The sequence below is a fragment of the Stegostoma tigrinum genome, chromosome 4 (genome assembly GCF_030684315.1).
Source record: "Stegostoma tigrinum isolate sSteTig4 chromosome 4, sSteTig4.hap1, whole genome shotgun sequence".
In the NCBI taxonomy this organism is placed as follows: domain Eukaryota; kingdom Metazoa; phylum Chordata; class Chondrichthyes; order Orectolobiformes; family Stegostomatidae; genus Stegostoma; species Stegostoma tigrinum.
The window spans coordinates 8115121-8135930 of record NC_081357.1 but is presented as its reverse complement, the minus strand read 5'-3'; the positions used below and the strand labels follow the sequence as shown (position 1 = coordinate 8135930).

General features: G+C 46.0%; 1 protein-coding gene across 2 annotated transcripts in view; it reads right to left on the bottom strand.

Annotated features, from left to right (window-relative positions):
- Positions 1-20810, bottom strand: part of mia3 (MIA SH3 domain ER export factor 3) — a 104505-nt gene that overhangs the window by 11076 nt on the left and 72619 nt on the right. For both annotated transcript variants that reach the window (XM_059645128.1, XM_048530831.2), the window contains exons 23-26: positions 16072-16196; positions 8880-9020; positions 8658-8768; positions 6724-6837 (exon numbers count right to left, since the gene is read on the bottom strand). In XM_059645128.1, coding sequence (XP_059501111.1) covers positions 6724-6837; positions 8658-8768; positions 8880-9020; positions 16072-16196 — 491 coding nt within the window. The remainder of the gene's footprint in view (positions 1-6723; positions 6838-8657; positions 8769-8879; positions 9021-16071; positions 16197-20810) is intronic.

Sequence of the window (20810 nt, the reverse complement as noted above, 5' to 3'; positions counted from 1 at the left end):
GGAGGGAAAAGACTTCTGGTTTAATGTGCATTTATTTTAACGCACGAGGCCTGACTGGTTAGGCAGGTGAGCTCAGAGCATGGACTGGCTCTAGGGACTGGGATATTGTAGCCAGAGCAGAAACATGGTTGAGAGAAGGGCAGGACTAGCAGCTCTACGTTCCAGGATACAGAAGCTGCAGGCATGACAGGTAGTAGAAAGGAGGGGGAGCTGCCCTTTTGATAAGGGAAAACATAACAGTGCTTTGAGAGTATATTTTTAAGGAGTCATCAAATGAGGCCATATGGTTAGAACTTAAAACAAGAAGGGGCTGTCACTCTGTTGGAACTGTATTAACAATCCCCAAACAGCCAGTGGGTACCAGAGGAAAAGATGTGCAGAGAGATTGCAGATACCTGAAGCAATAGGTTGGAGATTTTAATTTCCCCTGCATTGACGGTCCATCCAGAAAGTAAAAGGCCCGGATAGGGTGGAATTTGTCAAATGTACCCAGTAAAGTTCCCAAAATCAAAATGTAGAGGGCCCTACTTGGGAAGGTGCAACACTGGGCTTCTTCTTAGGAAACAAGGTCAGCCAAGTGACTGAAGTGTCCGTTGGAAAGCACTTCGGGTGCAGTGACCACAACTCTCAGTTTTAACATAGTTATGGAAAAAGGAAGGACAGATCCACAAGTTAAGGTGGTAAACTGGGGCATGGCTAATTTTGGGGCCATTAGGCAGCACCTAACAGAAGTCACCTGGGTCAGCCTGTTTGTAGGAAAAGGAATGACTGGCAAATGGGAAGCTTTTACAAGTGTGATATTAAGAGTGCAGGGCCAATATGCCCTCGTTAGGGCGAAGGGAAAAGCTGACAGGTTTAGGGATCCCTGGCTGACAAGGATCATTGAGGCTCTGATCAGGAAAAAGGAGAGAGAGAGAGAGAGAGAGAGAGAGAGAGAGACACTGGGTAAAAGCTATTGGGCTCAAGTGAATCCCTAAATGGCTATAAAAAGTGTAGGAGCAAACTCAAGAGGGAAATCAGAAGAGCAAACAGAGGGTACATGATGAATCTGGCAGGTAAGATTAAAGATAATCCCAGGAGGTTCCATACCTATATTAAGAGTAAAAGTGTGGCTAGAGTGAGAATAGGTGCCCTTAAAGATCAGAATGGCAGTCTGTGTGTGGAGCCACAGGAGATGGGGGAGATTTTTAATGAACATTTCTCCTGTGTTTATTGAGGAGAGAATCAAGGATGCTAAGGAAATAAGGGAAACAAGCGGGCATGTTTTAGACTGCAAACCACTACCAGAGGGGAGATGTTTGCAGCCTTGAAGTGCATTTAGGATGGATAAACCCCCTGGGCCTGATCAAGTCAATCCTCGGATTTTGTGGGATGCTAGGGAAGAAACTGCAGACCATTGCAGAGATTTTTGCTTCATGTTTACCCACTGGTGAAGTTCCAGAAGACTGGAGGGTGGCTAATGTTGCTCTATCGTTTAAGAAACATAGCAAAGACAAGTCCGAAAGCCTGATATCAATGGTAGGCAAGGTATTGGAGGGAATACTGAGGGACAGGATCAACCAACAGTTGGATGTCAAGATAATAAAGTGTGAAGATGGATGAACACAGCAGGCCCAGCAGCATCTCAGGAGCACAAAAGCTGACGTTTCGGGCCTAGACCCTCCATCAGAGATGGGGATGGGGCGAGGGTTCTGGAATAAATAGGGAGAGAGGGGGAGGCGGACCGAAGATGGAGAGAAAAGAAGATAGGTGGAGAGGAGAGTATAGGTGGGGAGGTAGGGAGGGGATAGGTCAGTCCAGGGAAGACGGACAGGTCAAGGAGGTGGGATGAGGTTAGTAGGTAGGAGATGGAGGTGCGGCTTGAGGTAGGGAGGAAGGGATGGGTGAGAGGAAGAACAGGTTAGGCAGGCAGAGACAGGCTGGGCTGGGTTTGGGATGCAGTGGGTGGAGGGCAAGAGCTGGGCTGGTTGTGTGATGCAGTGGGGGGAGGGGACGAACTGGGCTGGTTTTGGGATGCGGTGGGGGAAGGGGAGATTTGGAAGCTGGTGAGGTCCACACTGATACCATTGGGCTGCAGGGTTCCCAAGCGGAATATGAGTTGCTGTTCCTGCAACCTTCGGGTGGCATCATTGTGGCACTGCAGGAGGCCCAGGATGGACATGTCATATAAAGAATGGGAGGGGGAGTTGAAATGGTTTGCGACTGGGAGGTGCAGTTGTTTATTGCGAACCGAGCGGAGGTGTTCTGCAAAGCGGTCCCCAAGCCTCCGCTTGGTTTCCCCAATGTAGAGGATGCCACACCGGGTACAATGGATACAGTATACCACATTGGCAGATGTGCAGGTGAATGCTTAATAAGGAAAGTCATCTTGGGGCCTGGGATAGGGGTGAGGGAGGTGGTGTGGGGGCAAGTGTAGCACTTCCGCGGTTGCAGGAGAAGGTGCCGGGTGTGGTGGGGTCAGAGGGCAGTGTGGAGCGAACAAGGGAGTCACGGAGAGAGTGGTCTCTCCAGAAAGCAGACAAGGGTGGGGATGGAAAAATGTCTTGGGTGGTGGGGTCGGATTGTAGATGGCGGTAGTGTCGGAGGATGATGCAGAGGGAGTGGAGGGCTGCCCGTTCTGCGGGGGAGTCCGCTCCCTTCGCTCCAACCCCAACCTCACCATTAAACCCGCAGACAAGGGAGGCGCAGTGGTAGTATGGCGCACTGACCTCTACATCGCCGAGGCCAGACGCCAACTCTCCGACACCAGCTCCTACCGCCCCCTCGATCATGACCCCACACCCGAGCACCAAACCATCATCTCCAACACCATTCATGACCTCATCACCTCAGGGGACCTCCCACCCACAGCCTCCAACCTCAATGTTCCCCAACCCCGCACAGCCCGTTTCTATCTCCTTCCCAAAATCCGCAAACCTGCCTGCCCTAGTCGACCCATCGTCACAGCCTGCTCCTACCCCACCGAACTCATCTCCACCTATCTGGACTCCATTTTCTCCCCTTTGGTCCAGGAACTCCCTACCTACGTCCGTGACACCACCCACGCCTTCCACCTCCTCCAGAACTTCCAATTCCCTGGCCCCCAACACCTCATTTTCACCATGGACGTCCAGTCCCTATACACCTGTATTACGCATGCAGATGTCCTCATGGCGCTCCGCTTCTTCCTGTCCCGCAGGCCCGACCAGTTCCCCTCCACCGACACCCTCATCCGCCTAGCTGAACTCGTCCTCACCCTCAACAACTTCTCTTTCGATTCCTCCCATTTCCTACAGACAAACGGGGTGGCCATGGGCACCCGCAAGGGCCCCAGCTATGCCTGCCTCTTTGTAGGTTACGTGGAACAGTCCCTCTTCCGCACCTACACAGGCCAAAAACCCCACCTCTTCCTCCGTTACATTGATGACTGTATCGGCGCCGCCTCTTGCTCCCCAGAGGAGCTCGAACAGTTCATCCACTTCACCAACACCTTCCACCCCAACCTTCAGTTCACCTGGGCCATCTCCAGCACATCCCTCACCTTCCTGGACCTCTCAGTCTCCATCTCAGGCAACCAGCTTGTAACAGATGTCCATTTCGTAACTGATGTCCATTTCAAGCCCACCGACTCCCACAGCTACCTAGAATATACCTCCTCCCACCCAGCCTCCTGCAAAAATTCCATCCCCTATTCCCAATTCCTCCGCCTCCGCCGCATCTGCTCCCACGATGAGGCATTCCACTCCCGCACATCCCAGATGTCCACGTTCCTCAAGGACCGCAACTTTCACCCCACAGTGGTCGAGAACGCCCTTGACCGCATTTCCCACAACACATCCCTCACACCCCGCCCCCGCCACAACTGCCCAAAGAGGATCCCTCTCGTTCTCACACACCACCCCACCAACCTCCGGATACAACGCATCATCCTCAGACACTTCCGCCATCTACAATCCGACCCCACCACCCAAGACATTTTTCCATCCCCACCCTTGTCTGCTTTTTGGAGAGACCACTCTCTCCGTGACTCCACACTCGCTCCACACTGCCCTCCAACCCCACCACACCCGGCACCTTCCCCTGCAACCGCAGGAAGTGCTAAACTTGCCCCCACACCTCCTCCCTCACCCCTATCCCAGGCCCCAAGATGACATTCCACATTAAGCAGAGGTTCACCTGCACATCTGCCAATGTGGTATACTGTATCCATTGTACCCGGTGTGGCTTCCTCTACATTGGGGAAACCAAGCGGAGGCTTGGGGATCGCTTTGCGGAACACCTCCGCTCGGTTCGCAATAAACAACTGCACCTCCCAGTCGCGAACCATTTCAACTCCCCCTCCCATTCCTTAGACGACATGTCCATCCTGGGCCTCCTGCAGTGCCACAATGATGCCACCCGAAGGTTGCAGGAACAGCAACTCATATTCCGTTTGGGAACCCTGCAGCCCAATGGTATCAACATGGACTTCACCAGCTTCCAAATCTCCCCTTCCCCCACCGCATCCCAAAACCAGCCCAGTTCGTCCCCTCCCCCCACTGCATCCCAAAACCAGTTCAACCTGTCTCTGCCTCCCTAACCTGTTCTTCCTCTCACACATCCCTTTCTCCTACCCCAAGCCGCACCTCCATTTCCTACCTACTAACCTCATCCCACCTCCTTGACCTGTCCGTCTTCCCTGGTCTGACCTATCCCCTCCCTACCTCCCCACCTATACTCTCCTCTCCACCTATCTTCTTTTCTCTCCATCTTCGGTCTGCCTCCCCCTCTCTCCCTATTTATTCCAGAACCCTCACCCCATCCCCCTCTCTGAAGAAGGGTCTAGGCCCGAAACATCAGCTTTTGTGCTCCTGAGATGCTGCTTGGCCTGCTGTGTACATCCAGCCTCACATTTTATTATCTTGGATTCTCCAGCATTTGCAGTTCCCATTATCACAGTTGGATAGTCAAGGTCTGATTAGGGATAGTCAGCATGGATTTGTGCATGGGAAGTCATGTCTAGAAACTCTACAAGATTTGCTCAAAGAGGTAACCAAGAGATAAATGACGATAGGGCAGTGCATGTTGTTAACATGAACTTTGGTAAGGCCTTTGATAAGGTCCCACATGGCAGACTAGTCGCATGGGATCCACACATTAACTGGATTCAAAATTGGCTTGATAGTCGAAAGCAGAGGGGTGATGGTTGAAGGTTGATTCTCGGACTAAAGGTCTGCAAGTAGTAGTGTGCTGCATGGATTGGTGCTGGGACCTTTGTTATTTCCATAAATGATCTGGGTTTGAGTGTAAAAGGCATGATTAGTAAGTTTGCGAATGATATAAAATCAGGTGATATTGTTGATGGGAAGGTGGTTATCAAAATTACAGAGGGATCTTGATCAGATGGGGAAGTGGGCTGAGGATTGGGAAAAGCAATTCAATATGGATAATTGTGGGACGTTGTACTTTGGAAAGTCAAACCAATGTAGGACTTGTACAGTCAATGGTTAAGGTTCTGAGGAGTGTTGTGGAACAGAGGGTCCTAGGAGTACAAGTACATAGTTCGTTTGAAGTGGCATCACAGGTGGACAGGGTGGTGAAGGCAGCATTTAGCATTGTTCAAGGCCATTGAGTAAAGGAGTGACGACTTTATGTTACAGTTGTACAAGTCATTGGTGAGGCCACACTTGGAGTATTGTGTGCAGTTTTGGTCACCCTGTTCTAAGAAAGACAGAGTTAAACTGGAAAGTGTGCAAAGATGATTTATGAGAATGTTGCCAGGACTAATGGGGAGAGGTTGGCCAGGATAGGACTTTATTCTTTGGAACGTAGGAGAATGAGGAGTGACCTTATAGAAGTGTATAAAATCATGAGAGACATTGATAGGATGAATTTATATTATAATAGAAAGCGGGACATAACACCAGCGCTTCGTCGGAGGCTCACTGATGATGTTACCTAGAACGGTGACGAAACGTCTGAAAACGAACCTTCCAGCTCAGCGAGCAAACTCACATCCACATCCATAATAGAATGGGCTACCTGAGAAAGTGGTTGAAGCAGGTACGGTAGCAACATTTAAAAAACATTGGGATTGCTACATCGAAGGGAAGGGTTTAGAGGGATATAGATCAAATGTGGGCAATTGGAACTAGTTGAGTGAGCACCATGGTCAGCATGAGGCCCATTTCCATGCTGTGTTACCGTATGACTCTAAGTCAGGAAGCTGTGTGGCTTAGAGGAGAACTTGTAGGTCTTGTTCCAACATGCCTGTCAACTATGTCCTCATAAATGGTAAAGACTGTAGGTTTGGTAGTTGCTGTCTATACAACCGCAGGCAGTCCATTTTGTAGATGGTACAACACTGTTGCCATTAACAGAATACAGATGATGTTCCCCCTTCTGGTGTGGAGATATTGAGTAAAATTCTAAAATTTGAACACGTCAGTACAGGCAATGGACCAAACACAACACTGTACAGCTTAGCAATACAAGTGCACCAAGGTGCATTTTGCAGTAAAGAGGGAAGTGCTTGACAGCTCACTGTTCCTGTACAAAGGAACCAATGGAGAAACATACATGACCATGTACAACTACTCTGACATCCAGTCAGACCCTTCCATGGATATAGATCCTCAAGATCATTACATATTGCATTTGAACATAAACACTTCCTTTGGAAATCATAAATATGCACATGAATTAATGGAACTAATGCCAACCCATATTTCAGTTTCAAACAATTCAACAAAGGTTAGATTTTACCTGCTCTACTAGAAGACGGAAGCCCACGGATTTCACCCGGACCAGAAATCCGTCCAGACGTTACACCCGATTCCGAAGGTGGTCTGCGTGGACCAGAATAGCCATCAACTGGGCCTAGAAGTATCATATTGAAAAGGGGTCACATACACATGAACATAAAATATTAGAAGCAGAAGTTGGCCATTCAGTCCTACAAGCCTGCTCTGCCATTCAAGAAGATCTTAGCTGATCAGTTTATGTACCAAATTACACATTCCCATCTTTGTCCAATAACATTCGATTCTCTTGCCTAACAAGAAGCCACCTACCTCCACCTAAAAATATCCAATGACAATGCCCCCACTATCTTCCGAGGCAATGAGTTTCAAAGCTGCACAACCCTCAGGAAAAAAAAATCCCCTCATTCCTTTCTTCAGCATTCCCATTTTGTCCTGGTTTTTCATGAAGTGAGGTTGAGATCGAGGTTATGAGCAGTCTGCTCCATGCCAATAAAGTAAACAGTTTGAGAGGCCTTGGGTTTTTTTATTTGAAGTTGTAACAATAGAAGCAGCCTGAATGGGTAAGGGGAGGCTCCCACAGAACCAGGTTTTAGTTTAACTTTCAGCAGTTGTTGGGATTTATAAAGTTGGCTGTGGAAGCTGTGTCTTTCTCAGAATTTTCTCCATTACAGCTTAAAAACTTGGGTTCTCTTTCTGCTGCCAGGACTGCACGCGAAGCAATCTGTTTTACAGACTTTATCTTTGCCAACAGTGTGTTTACTGGACGTTACTATATTGGAATGGTTGCTTTGAGTATGTAAATAATTTATTATTCTGTTAAGTTTTCCAATAGTTAAGTTATTCCAATTCTTCCTTCTTTTCTTTGATTCTTACCTGATAGGTAAAATACAAGTATGTTTTGCTGAAAGCCGAATAGGGTAGCACATCTGGAAAACAGCACCTTACACTTGCCTTTAAATGAGATAAGAGTTATGGTCTAGGCTATCCCCTTGATATGTCTGAGAGGGGTTTTTGTCTGGTCCATAACAATCCTTCCTTAAATAAGGAAACCAGAAATGCACAGCATTCAACATGTGATTTCGACAATGCCCTGGATTTGTGAAGCATAATATCCTTACTTCTACATTCAATTAATCTCATAATTAAGAGTAACATGCTGCTAGCCTTCTGAATTACTTGGTAGTCCTAACTTTAAGACTCATGCACCAGAACACCCAAATTCCTCTGCACCTCAATTCTGTCGGTATTTAAATAACAAGAATAAAAAAGCAAAGTCAACAATTTCACACTTTCCCACATTATATTCCATCTTCCAGATCTTTGCCCACCCACTTAACCCATTTATACTGATCTGCGTCCATGTGTTATTTTCACAGCATACCCATACAGTTAAAGGAAATATGTGCAAACTCCACAGAGACAGAGACAGTCACTCGAGGCTGGGATTGAACCCAGCTCCCTGGCACTCTGAAGCAGCAGTGCTAGCCACTAAGCCACCGTGCTGCCTCCAAGTTGAACAGTGTCTAATTGGAACATGAGGTATTATTCCTCAAAGTTGCACTGTGCTTTGTTGCAACATTGCAGCAGGTCCAGGACAGGAATATTTACAGGTCGGCAAGATAATTTATCGAAATGGCGAACATTTGGAAGGTCAGGACCATTCCAATTATAGAGCAAAGGTGCTCCGTAAACACTGCAGGTGGTCTTGCAAAGAAAACCTGTTTATGTTCACATCACAGCTTATTTTCCCACCCAGTTTTGTCATCAGCATTAATGTCAATTGGAAACAGCTGAAACACAAGTACAGATTCATGTTCTACTTTTGACATCCTACCATCATAAAAATAACCCCTTTAATCCTAGTCAGATTAATTTCTAATTTAATAGAGCACAGAATTTTGGGAACATGGGGCATAGTGACGTTCACAGTACTACCTGGCCTCCTGTCCCACTGTGGTGGGGGTGAACCTTGATCAGAAGATGGCCCCAACCGGTCAGGACCAATCCACTCACGAGGAGGTACAGTCCCTGGAGGAACTCTCACTCCTGAAAGTTGAAAATTCAAGAGAAGCCAGTCGCAACAGATACATGGTTACAGGTTTAGAACTTGACCAAAAATTGTTCCTATAAAGTTGTTCAAACATGTTTGCTGCCCACCTCCATCACCTCGATCTCGTGGGAAGCCACGGCCTGCATTAACTGAAGGCGGTCGTACAGGGAGCTCCATCATCAATGGCGGTGAAGGTGCTCCACCACTCACAGGAGACGGCCCGTAAGAGCCATCACGAGAAAGTGGACCTATAAGACACCAACAGGTGGAGAGTGACAAAAGACTTGTGATTTAAGCATGGTATCTCTTTCTAAAGGCCAGTGTAAATCAAATGCAAGACATTGTTGTTTGTCTCTCCATGGATAATGTCAACCCAGGTTTCTCGAGCATTGTGTGTTAATTTCAGATTTCCAGTAACTGGAGCATTTTGCATTTGTCAGAAATCGGTTTGGTTTATTTTCTATGGCTTAACATTTATTTTTCTAAATTTATAGTTTATCAAAAGGCTGCATTTATTTGGGTCACAACACTAGGAAAGCACTTCATGAACAAGTTTCAAACGCTCCTAATGTCCCTGTCAGCAAATGGAAAAGCATCAGCAACAATTGCAAACCAAAATGTTTCTCCTCTACAGCTCAGGTAAATGGAAATAAGATGACTCTTCCAGTGTTTTCTTTAATTCACACAATCACAGAGCTCTTGCGGCATAGGAGAGCACCAATGGCTAAAAGGAACTTACCGACTCTAGCTACTCTGCTGTCTCCGTGTAACCCCACACATTTCCTTTTCAGAAAACAGTCTAACTCCCTTTTGAAAGCCTTGATTAAACCAGTCTGCACCACACTCTCAGGAAGTGCATTCCAGAACTTATATATGCACAGCTTGAAAGTGTTCTTCCTCATATTGTCTTGGTTTCTTATGCCACATAATTAATGTGTCCATTCTCCCTAAATCCTTCCATAACTGGGAGCAGTTTCTCCCCAGCTACACTGTCCAGAGAACTTATGACTTTGAATACCTCAGATACACCTCTGCTCAGCCTTCTTTCTTCCAAGGGAAACAGGCCTAACCTTCAGGAGAAATGGGTTCTCGATTGTGCAGCACTGATACTAATGCTAGGGCAAGTGGTAGGGAGGTAGAGCTTTAAGCAAAGTCATGGAGACAAATGATTAAATTTGGGGAGATATGATAAATCAATGTGTAGATAGAAACAACAGACTATTAATACAGGAAATGATAAACGGGCCAAGGCAGGAAAGGTGGAGTAGAGTAAATTGAGAAATTACTTGAGAGAGTGTTGTACAGATCCTGAACAGTTACTGCACAGTAGGATATAACAAGGTGTAGAGCTGGATGAACACAGCAGGCCAAGCAGCATCAGTGGAGCAGGAAAGCTGGCATGTCAGGCCTAGACATTTCTTCATTTTTTTCTGAAGGGTCGAGGCCCGAAACGTCAGCCTTCCTGCTCCTCTGATGCTGCTTAGCCTGCTGTGTTCATCCAGCTCTACACCTTGTTATCTCAGATTCTGCAGCACCTGCAGTTCCTACTATCTCTGCACAGTAAGACACAGCATAAAGGAAGAAATAAACAATTCCAGAAAGGTATGGTGATAATCGTGGGGGATTTTAATTTACATAAGGACTGGAATAAAGATAGGCAAGAATAGCTCAGACAAGTGCTGCGTTAGCTGTGTTGAATTCAGAGAATCCTTGTGGGATAATTTCTTCCAATAGCGCACACGAGCTGAACAGAGCAAAGGCTACAAATCGGCCTGCTGTTGTGCAATGACATAGGAGTAACTAACAATTTCAGTAAAAGTAGTGATGCTGATGTGATTGAATTTTGTGTTCAGTTTGTAGAGCCGAGTCCAACATTAATATTTTAAATTTAAGTAACAATAATTACGTGGCACAACAGCAGGGGCTAGCTAAAAATTAACCGGCAAACAATGTTAAAGTCAGTAGAGACACACTGAAAGGGATATTTCAGACCAGTTGACCAGAATTCAGCATGATCTTGTGAGGATGAAAGCGAAGGATTGCAAGATTTAGGATTACTAGATGACAAAAGATATTCTAAGTTTAATCAAAAAGTAAAGGCAGCACATTGATTATTGACTGTTACATGTACCTAAGTACAGTGAAAATCTGTGTTTCCAAGCTGTGCAGGCAGATCATAGTAAGCGGAGGATCCAGTTGCAGAGGGTGGAGCCTAGACTGTGGTCTCAGGGTTTTGAGATCAGTCTAGAGGGGATAATGGTGTTTATGGGGGAGATGCAGTCAATGAGCCGGAGTCTGACATAGGTGTCCTTGTTGTACAGATGTTCCAGGAATGAGTGCAGGGTTATGGAAAACAGCACCCGCTGTGGACCTGTTACATCAGTAAGCAAACTGTAGAGGATTGAGGCAGACTGGGAAGCTAGCGTTCGTGTGAGCCATGACCAGCCTCTCAAAGATTATGGAGGTCAGAGCCACTGGGTAGTAGCCATTAAGGCGCAGTGCAAGTGCTTTCTTAGATACTGGGATGATGGTGGTCTTCTAGAAGCAGGCAGGGACTTCAGCTTGTAGGAGGGAGAGGTCGAAGATGTCGGTGAATAACTCCACCAGCTAGTCCATACAGGATCAAAGTGCTCAGCTGGGGGTCTCCATCCGGGCCCGTCACTTTCTTTGGGCTGACTCTCGGGAAGACTGATATGATGTCTGCAGTAACAGTGGGCACAGGTATGTCCAGGGCTGTCAGGGCAGGTGCTTCCCGGACACTGGCATTCTGCTTGAACCAAGCATAGAAAGCATTGAGCACGTCAGGGACGGATGTTCCTTTGTCCACTATTTTGCTTTGCTTCGTTTTGTATCCCATATTGTTGTTTAGGCCTTGCCACAGGCAGTAAAATTCTATACGGTTGGTTTGGGCATCTAACTTGGTCCAGTACTGTCTCTTCGCATCCTGATGGTGGCTTTGAGGGCGTCAAATCTGGATTAGGTCTGGGTCACCCAACCTGAATGCTGTATGCCGTCTTCAGTGGGGAGTGGATTTCCTGATTCATCCAGGGTTTCTGGTTGGGGAACGTCCAGATTAACTACTTTGATACACAGTCCTCCACGCATTTGCTTATTAAGTCTGTGACAGCTGCTGCATACTCATCAAGGTTTTTTGCTGAGTACTTGAATATGGTCCAGTCCACCTACTCCAAGCAGTCCCTGAAACAGTCTTCCACTGCCTCGGGCCAGCACTGTACCTTTTTTGTGAAGCATCCTCCCATTTCAGCTTCTGCTTGTAAGCCGGGAGGAACAACATAGCGTTGTGATCTAATCATCTTAAGTGTGGGCAGGGAAGGGAGCGGAAGGTGCCTTTGATGGTTGTGTAGCAGTGGGCCAGGATGTTCAGTCCTGTAATGGGGCAGCAGACATTTTGGTGGTACTTTAGCAACACTCTCGAGGTTGGCTTGATTGAAATTGCAAGTCATAATGAATAAGGCCTCATGGAATTTCTTCACCAGATTGTTTGCAGCAGTGTGAACTATATCTAGGGCACACTTCACATCTGCATGGGGTGGTATGTAAAATGCTGTCAGGATAGCAGAAGTGACCTCTCAAGGCAGATAAGCAGGGATGGCATACATAAGATTTAAGAAACTGAAATCAGGGATCAGCTCTTGAGACATATCAAGGAAACAGGAAAGAATTAGGAAGGCTAGGAGCAGCTATGAAATGTCCTTGATAAGTAGTTTTAAGGGGCATCCCCAGGCATTTTATAAATATATTAGGAGCAAAAGGGTACGTAGGGAAAAGGTAGGTCCCCTCAAGGCAAAAGGAGCGAAGTTAATTAGTGAGCCTCAGGAAGTTGGCAAGTACTTTGCATCAGTATTTAGTGAGAATAATGGTAAGATGAGGGAGGGGTACATTGATACTCTTGGAAATGTCGATACTAGGGAGAGTTGGTGTTAGGTTTCTTGAAAAATATTAAGGTAGCTAAGTCCCAGGGGCCTGATGATCTATCCCAAGATACTGAGAGAGGCAAGGGAGGAGATTTCTGGGGCCTTGATAGAGATTTTAGGCCATAGACGACGTCTCAGAAGACTGGAGAATCGCCAATGTTGCTCCTTTGTTTAAGGGCAAAAAGAGATAATCAAGGAAATAATAGGCTAGTGAGCCTTACATCTGTGGTGGGCAAGTGTTAGGGACAAGAGTTATCTCGCATTTCGAAAAGGAGGGGGGATTTTATTTCACAAATTCAATTCCTTTTCGAATAAGTAACAAAATCATTTATGAGGGCAATGGTTGTTGTCTACAAGGACTTTAGTAAAGTATCTAACAAGGTCCCTCATGATAGCCTGGTCCAGAAGTCACATAGGATCCATGCTTGAGCTGTTAAATGGGATACAAAATTGGCTTGGTCATAGAAGACGGGGTACATGTGAAGCCATGTTTTTCTCAGCAAGGTCTGTGACCCATGGTGCTCTGCAAGGATCAGTACTAGGACCTCTGTTGTTTGTAATATATATAAACAAATTGGTTGAAACTGTAGGTGATCTGATTCTGCCAGCTTACATGAGAATTGGAGGTAGGGACAGTGAAGAACGTTATCAAAGGATACAGCAGGATATAAATCGATTGGAAAGTTGTGTGGAGAAATGGTAAATGGAGTTTAATCTGGACAAATGAAAGTTAATGCATATTGGGAGTTCAAATGCAATGGAAAATATAAAGTAAACGGGAGGATCTTTCAGAGCATGCATACACAGACAGGTGTTAGTCCACAGCTCCCTGAAAGCAGCTACACAAGTGGATAAGGTGGCCACACTTGCAGAATTGCTCACAGCCTGGTTCCCACACCACAAGGATGACATGGAGGTTTTGGACAGAGTGCAAAAGAGATTGGGAGTTTCCTGGATTGGAGTTTTATTAGGTGTAAGGAAATATGAGAGGCATGGATTGGGTACATGGCTAAGAGTCTTTTTCCCCATGGTGGAGATGTCAAATACCAGGGAGCACAGGTTTAAGGTGAGAGGGGTTAAGTTTAAAGGAGATTGTGAGGCAACTTGTTTTTTTCTACAATGCAAGTGCTAGGTACCTGGAACACATTGCCATGGGAGGTGGTAGATAGCAACATTTAAGAGGCATTTAACAGACATGAACAGGCAGGTAACAGAGGGATACAGACCATGTGCAGACAGATAGGATTAGTTTAGGACAGCATATTTAGAGCAGACAGTGGGCAGAAAGGCCTATTCCTTACTGTCGTGTTTTATATTCTACACACATTCCAAAGAAAAACAAATTTCAAGGGGAGGACCCACCACCCACAGCAAACTGAAAAAGATGCAAGATGACCAAGTGTGGAGCTTGATGAACACAGCAGGCCAAGCAGCATCTCAGGAGCACAAAAGCTGACGTTTCGGGCCTAGACCCTTGATCTTTCTGAAGAAGGGTCTAGGCCCAAAATGCCAGCTTTTGTGCTCCTGAGATGCTGCGTGGCCTGCTGTGTTCATCCAGCTCCACACTCTGTTATCTCGGACTCTCCAACATCTGCAGTTCCCATTATCTCTGAAAAAAATGCAATTAAATTTAAGGAAAAAATGTAATTACACAAACGTGAGTGACACATCAGAAGACAGGAGGGAATATAAAAGAATGACAAGATTAACAAGGGGGGATAAATACTGTACATTTCTGTAGATAAAAGAGAAAAGAATTAACAAAATGACTGTTTGTTCTACAGAAGGGGAATATGGGGAATTAATGGAAAGTAAGGAGATGGCATATGAATTGAATGGGTATTTTGCACTGGTTTTCACTGTAGGGGTTAACAACTCACCGATCAGCAAAGAGGAGGAACTTACTAAAACTAACCAGAAAAGTGGCACAGAAAACAGCTGGACCCCTGGGCCACCAGGTCCCTGGGTAATGATAGACTTTGTCCTTGGGTCACGACAGAAGTGACTAATGAGAGAGCTGACATTTAATAATTAACTTCCAAAAACTCCCTAGATTTGGGGGAAGATTCCATTGGAAATTAGGCTTTATTCAAAAAGGGAGACAAAGCAAGAGGCATCTTAAGAGCAGGAAAGCTGACGTTTCGAGCCTAGACCCTTCATTGAAGAAGAGTCTAGGCCCAAAACGTCAGCTTTTCTGCTCATAATATGCTGCTTGGCCTGCTGTGTTCATCCTTGTCCACACCTTATTATCTTGGATTCTCCAGCATCTGCAGTTCCTATTATCTCTCTCAAGCTAGAGGCCAGTTAGTTTTCAGAAAGTAAGAGGTGATATGGATGAAGAAAGGCTTACTCAAATTAGATTTCAAGAAGGCATCTGAAAAAGGTGCCACCTCAAATGTTGAGGAAAATAAAAGGCCATGGTGTAGGTGGTAACATATTAACATGACTAGAAAATTGACGAGCCACTAGAAAACAGGAAACTTATAAATGGATAATTTTCTTGTTGGTAATATGTTAACAAGTGGTGTGCCACAGGAATTAGTGATAGTGATTACAACCTATCTAAACAATCAGGACGGAACAGCCAAAAGGTATGGCTGTTAAATTTGCTTGACACAAAGACAGACAGAAGAACAAGTTATAAAGAGGACGTAAGACCACCACAAAGAGATATAGGTTAGTTAAACAAGTAAGCAAAGATCTGACAACTGGAGTTTAATGTAGCAAAATATAAAATTATCGATTTTGGCAAGAAGAATAAAAAAGCATTTTATCCAGATGAGAGATGTTACAGATCTCAGATTGAGGGATCTGGGTGTCCTAATGCATGTAGTGTAAAACACTTCAAAATGCAGGGAAAACAAAGAATTAGGAAACTAACACAATGCTGTTGCTAATTGTGAGAGTAGTGAAAATAACAATATGGAGGGCACACTTCCGTTATTTATGACATCAGTGATATCACAGCTGAAATATCATACATAGTACTAGTCTTCTTGTCTAAGGTTGGACATAAATTTATTGGAAGCAGTTCAGAAGATTTACCAGACTGATACTTGTTAAAAGCTGCAGAGCAGTCCATTGGTTAGGTTCTCCTTCCTTCTTTTATCAAATCTCCAGCAAGTTTTAGTTATTTCAGTTTTCTGTGAATTATGATGGAGATGCTTTGGGATTTACAGATTTATGTCACAAGAAACAGTTCCTTGAAACATCTTTGTAGCACAATGAACGTATTGAATTTAACAACAATGACCTTTACCAAATCTATCAAACAAGGAAATCTAGAGAACTGAATAATGAACTGGTCTTACTTGAAGTAACCTTAATTTCCCAGAACTGCTCAACAGTAAACACAACTCCTTACCTCTGCGCCCAGCCCCAAGGGGCGGGGGTGCTCCTGGCGGCCCGTGAAGATCAGGTCTACCTGGCAGTGGCTTAATTATTGAAGGTCTTTGGACCTGGGAAAGTTTCTGGTTCAGTTCAATCATCCTGAAATGTCAAGAGTTTGCATGTGATTTGACTTTAGTATAGACCATTCAAACCCCTGTGTCCACCTGAATGGTGAAACAAACTTGGATTATTTATACTCAACTTCATGTACCTTCATTTAATAAACTACCAATGTCCACCTGATACACAACCTACACACAGCTAAAGATTCCAGCATCCTGTGACCTCTGGAATAGTAAATTCCATATTTCCAATACTCTTGCTAGAAAGAAAGGCTAAAGGTATGTTGTTGTTTATTGTAAAGGGGATAGAAATTAAAAATGGGGATCAAAAACAGAATTTGCTGGAAAAGTTGTCTGGTAGCACCTGTGAAGAAAAAAATCAGCGTTAACATTTCGGTTCCAGTGACCATTCCTCAGACTGACGGTATCTAGGAAAACGTTGGTGTGGATGCAGAGAATGGGGAGGGGGCAAGGGTAGACAGTAAATGATACGATAAAGGATAGAGCCCAAAGAGAGAGAATGGCAGTTGGATAGACAAAGAAATTGATAACAATATGGCTAGGAGGGTGAATAGTTGTTAATGGGGACTGTTAGTGAGTAACGGCAAACTATGTGATAAGACGACCCAGTGTGTGGTATAGGGGGTTAGGACAGGGAAGAGTTATGCCCTAAAATTATTGAATTCAATATTGAGTCCGAAGGGCTGCAGGGTCCCCTCGCGGAAAATGAGGTGTTGTTCTTCCGGTTCGCGCTGAGCTTCGCTAGCACTCTGCGGCAAGCCTGAGGCAGAGATGTTGGTCAAGGAACAGGATGATGTGTTAAAGTGACAGGCAACTGGAAGCTCAGGGTCTTTTGTACATGCAGAATGCAATTGTTCTGCAAAGATGGATTCCAACCGAAGCTTCATCCCTGATAATAAAACGTGAGGCTGGATGAACACAGCAGGCCCAGCAACATCTCAGGAGATGCTGCTGGGCCTGCTGTGTTCATCCAGCCTCACATTTTATTATCTTGGATTCTCCAGCATCTGCAGTTCCCATTATCACTGAAGCTTCATCCCTCATGTTTTGAATCCTCCCAGGATCACAGATATCTCTGGGACATTCAACATTCCATAGACAGCTGCTCTCGCCACATTCTGAGATCCATACGCAGTGCCACGTGGCATCACATGCAACTCTTGACATTTCTCTCCAACATCGCATCGCATCACACTGGCTACGGGCTGCACCAGTCTGCAGTTCCACTTCATCCTCCGGCTCATTCATCGTGCTAACAAGAAACTTTTTCTTTTCCTTTCAGGCATCAAGGCCCACAAGATGCAACAACACAGAACCTTCCTCCCCTTTCCCAACCCCACCTCCTGTTGGGTATTCACCATCCAATGCTGAATGTTCTGTACACAAAGGTCTCAACTTTCTTCCTCTGCATCCACCAGAACAAATTTCAGGCATGACATGACAATGAACTCTCCTTCCGCCACCTTCAACTCTGGACAAGAGTCCTCTCCCTGTCCCACAGAGCCTTTGCCAAGTTCCAATACTTTCCCTCCACCTGGGCCCCACCCTCAGGCCCTTTACCTGCACTTGATCTGTTCATTGAGAACTGTCAACCTGATACCGGTCACCTCAATTTCTCTGCTCCCCTCACCAAACCCTACCTTATCTCCCTCTGACTGATTGCACTGTGTGCTTAGATCTAACCCTGATTTTGTTATTAAACCTGATGACAAGTGTGGTGCTGTTGTAATCTGGCACACTGACCTCTACAGTGCAGAGGCTGAGCACTAGCTCTCAGATACCTCCTCCTATCTTCCCCTGGACCATGACCCCCACCGCGACACAGACCACTGTATCAACCAGTGACTGGCCTCATTTCATCTGGTGATCTCCCCAACCTCCAAGCTGATAGACCCCAGTCCCACACAGCTCACTTCTACCTCCTAGCAAAAATCCACAAACAGGGCTGTCCAGACAAACCCTCGTTTCAGCCTGCTCCTGCCCCACAGAACTCATTTCTTCCTACCTTGACTCAATCTTCTCTCCCCAGTCCAATCCCTGCCCACATACATCCAGGATTCCTCTGACGCTTCAAAACTTCCAGTTTACCAGGCTCCAGCTGCCTCCTCTTTACAATGGACGTTAAATCCTTTTACACATCCACCCCCACCAGGATGGTCTTAGGGCTCTCCGCTTCTTCTGCGGCAATGGCCTGTACCTTACCAATCCACCACTGCCCTCCTCCACTTTGCAGAGTTCATCCTCACCCTCAACAACTTCTCTTTTAACTCCTCTCATTTACTTCAGGTCAGAGGGGTGGCCATGGGTACCCACATGGGCTCTAGTTGTGTATGTCTCTTCAGGAGGTACATGGAACATTCCTTGTTTCCAGTCCTATCCCGGCCCCAACCACAATTCTTTCTCTAATAATATCAATGATATATCGTCGGTGCTGCTTCACTCTCTAATCTGGAATTGGAAAAGTTCATCAATTTTGCTTCCATTTTCCACCCTGCTATCACCTTCACCTGGTCTATCTCTGACTCTTCCCTTCCCTTCCTCAAAATCTGTTTCCATTTTTGGGGACAGACAGGCCACTAATACCCACTATAACCCACTGACTCCCACAGCTCCCTGGACTATACATCCACACATCCTGTTTCCTGTGAAGACTCCATCCTATTCTCTCAGTTCCTCTGTCTCTGTCATGTATGTTCCGATGAGACCAGCTTCAACAAGGAAGACTCCAAAATGTCCACATTCTTCCTCAACCAAGGATTCCCCAGGGCTTGTCGACCAGGCTCTCAACCAGGTCCGATCCATCTCCCGCAATTCTGCCCTCACCCTTTCTCTTCCCTCCTAAAACAACGATAGGGTTCCCCCTTGTCCTTACCTACCATCCCAACAACATCTAAGTCCAGAAGATCAGATGCCATTTCTACCACCTCCAGCGAAATGCCACTATTAGACACACAGGCCCCTCCCTCCCTCGTGTTCTGCAGAGAGCGTTCCCCACAGGACACCATGATCCACTCTTCTTTCATTCCCAACATCACCCCACAGGCCCATGGCACCTACCCTGTAACAGACAAAGGTGTAACACCTACCCATTAACCTGCTCCCTCCCCAGAAAGCAAGGGGGGCCAAAGCATACCTTCCAGATAAAGCATCCATGATTCTTCAGACACTGCCAGCTTCAGAATTTCTAGTTTGCAGGTACCAGCCATCTACTCTTTAACACAGGCGTATATTCTCTCTACACATCCATCCCCAATCAGGATGGTCTCAGAGCTTTCCATTTTTCATGGAAAGTAGGCATGAATCATCCCAAACATCACCACCCTCCTCTGCCTGGCCAAGCTTGTCCTCACTTCAACCAACTTCTCCTTTAATTCCTCTCTTGTCCAGAAATGGAAGGATTTTACTTATTTTGCTTGCAATTTCCACCATGCGCTCACCTTCAACTGGTCCGCCTCTACTTCCTTGCTTCTTCTTTCCCTTCAGTGACATCTGTTTCCATTTTGGAGGATAGACTGGCCACCAATATACACCAGAAACCCAATGACTCCCAGTTACCTCAACTACACATTCTCCCTGATTCTCCACTTCCACCACATCTGTTCTGATCCCACCTTCTGTAGCAGGCATCAGAAACGTCCACCTTTTTCCCCAGCTGGGGTTTCCCTGTCACCATGGTTAACAGGGCCTTTAACTACTTCCGACTCACTTCCTGCACTTCTGCCCTCCCACAACAGCAATAGGCTCCCACAGTTCTCACTTTCCACCCCAACAGTATCTATACCCAAGGGATCATAAGCTGCAATTTCCACCACTTCCACCAGGATACCAACACCAGATGTAAATTCCCCTCTCCTCCCTGGTCATCATACCACAGGGATTGTTCCTCCAAGACACATCAGTCCACTCCTCCTCCATTGCTAACACTTGCCCTTGCAATCGGAGCAGGTACGACACTTGCCCATTTGCCTCCTCCCTCCTCACTATCCAAACACACCTTCCTGGTGAAGCAGTGATTTACCCTGTACTCTCCTCAATCTAGTCCACAGTATTCCCTGCTTACAAAGTGGTCTCCCCTATACTGGGGAGATAAAATGCAGACTTGGTGACCACTTTACACAACAGCTACATTCTGCCAGTAAAAATAACCCCAAGTGTCTAGTTGTCTGCAACTTCAATGCAGTACCAAGACCCCTGGCCAATATGTGTGTCTCAGGCTGGCTGCTTTGCTCCAGCAAGGTTCAGCACAAGCTGGAGCAACAGGATCTCACCTTCCGCCTGAGCCTGCAGGACTCAATACAGACTTCAATAATTTTAGGATGTGAACACCACCTTCCGGGCCCTTCACCCACCCAACAATCCAGGACCTGTCATCACGTGGGCTGTTTTAGCACAGACGACCCATTTTCGCCAACTTGCTGTCTCCATTATCAGGTTCTCTCTCCATCCTGGCTTACTTTTATCTTTTCTCCAGTCTTTTCTCCACATTCGATCCCCCAACTATTCATTCACTCCTCACCTCGACTCCCCCAATCATCAGCATAACTATCTTCCCTCAGCTACTATCAGTTTGTGAAGAAGGGTAACTGCTTGAACTGTTAACTCTGTTTTCTCTCTGCAGATGCTGCCGGAC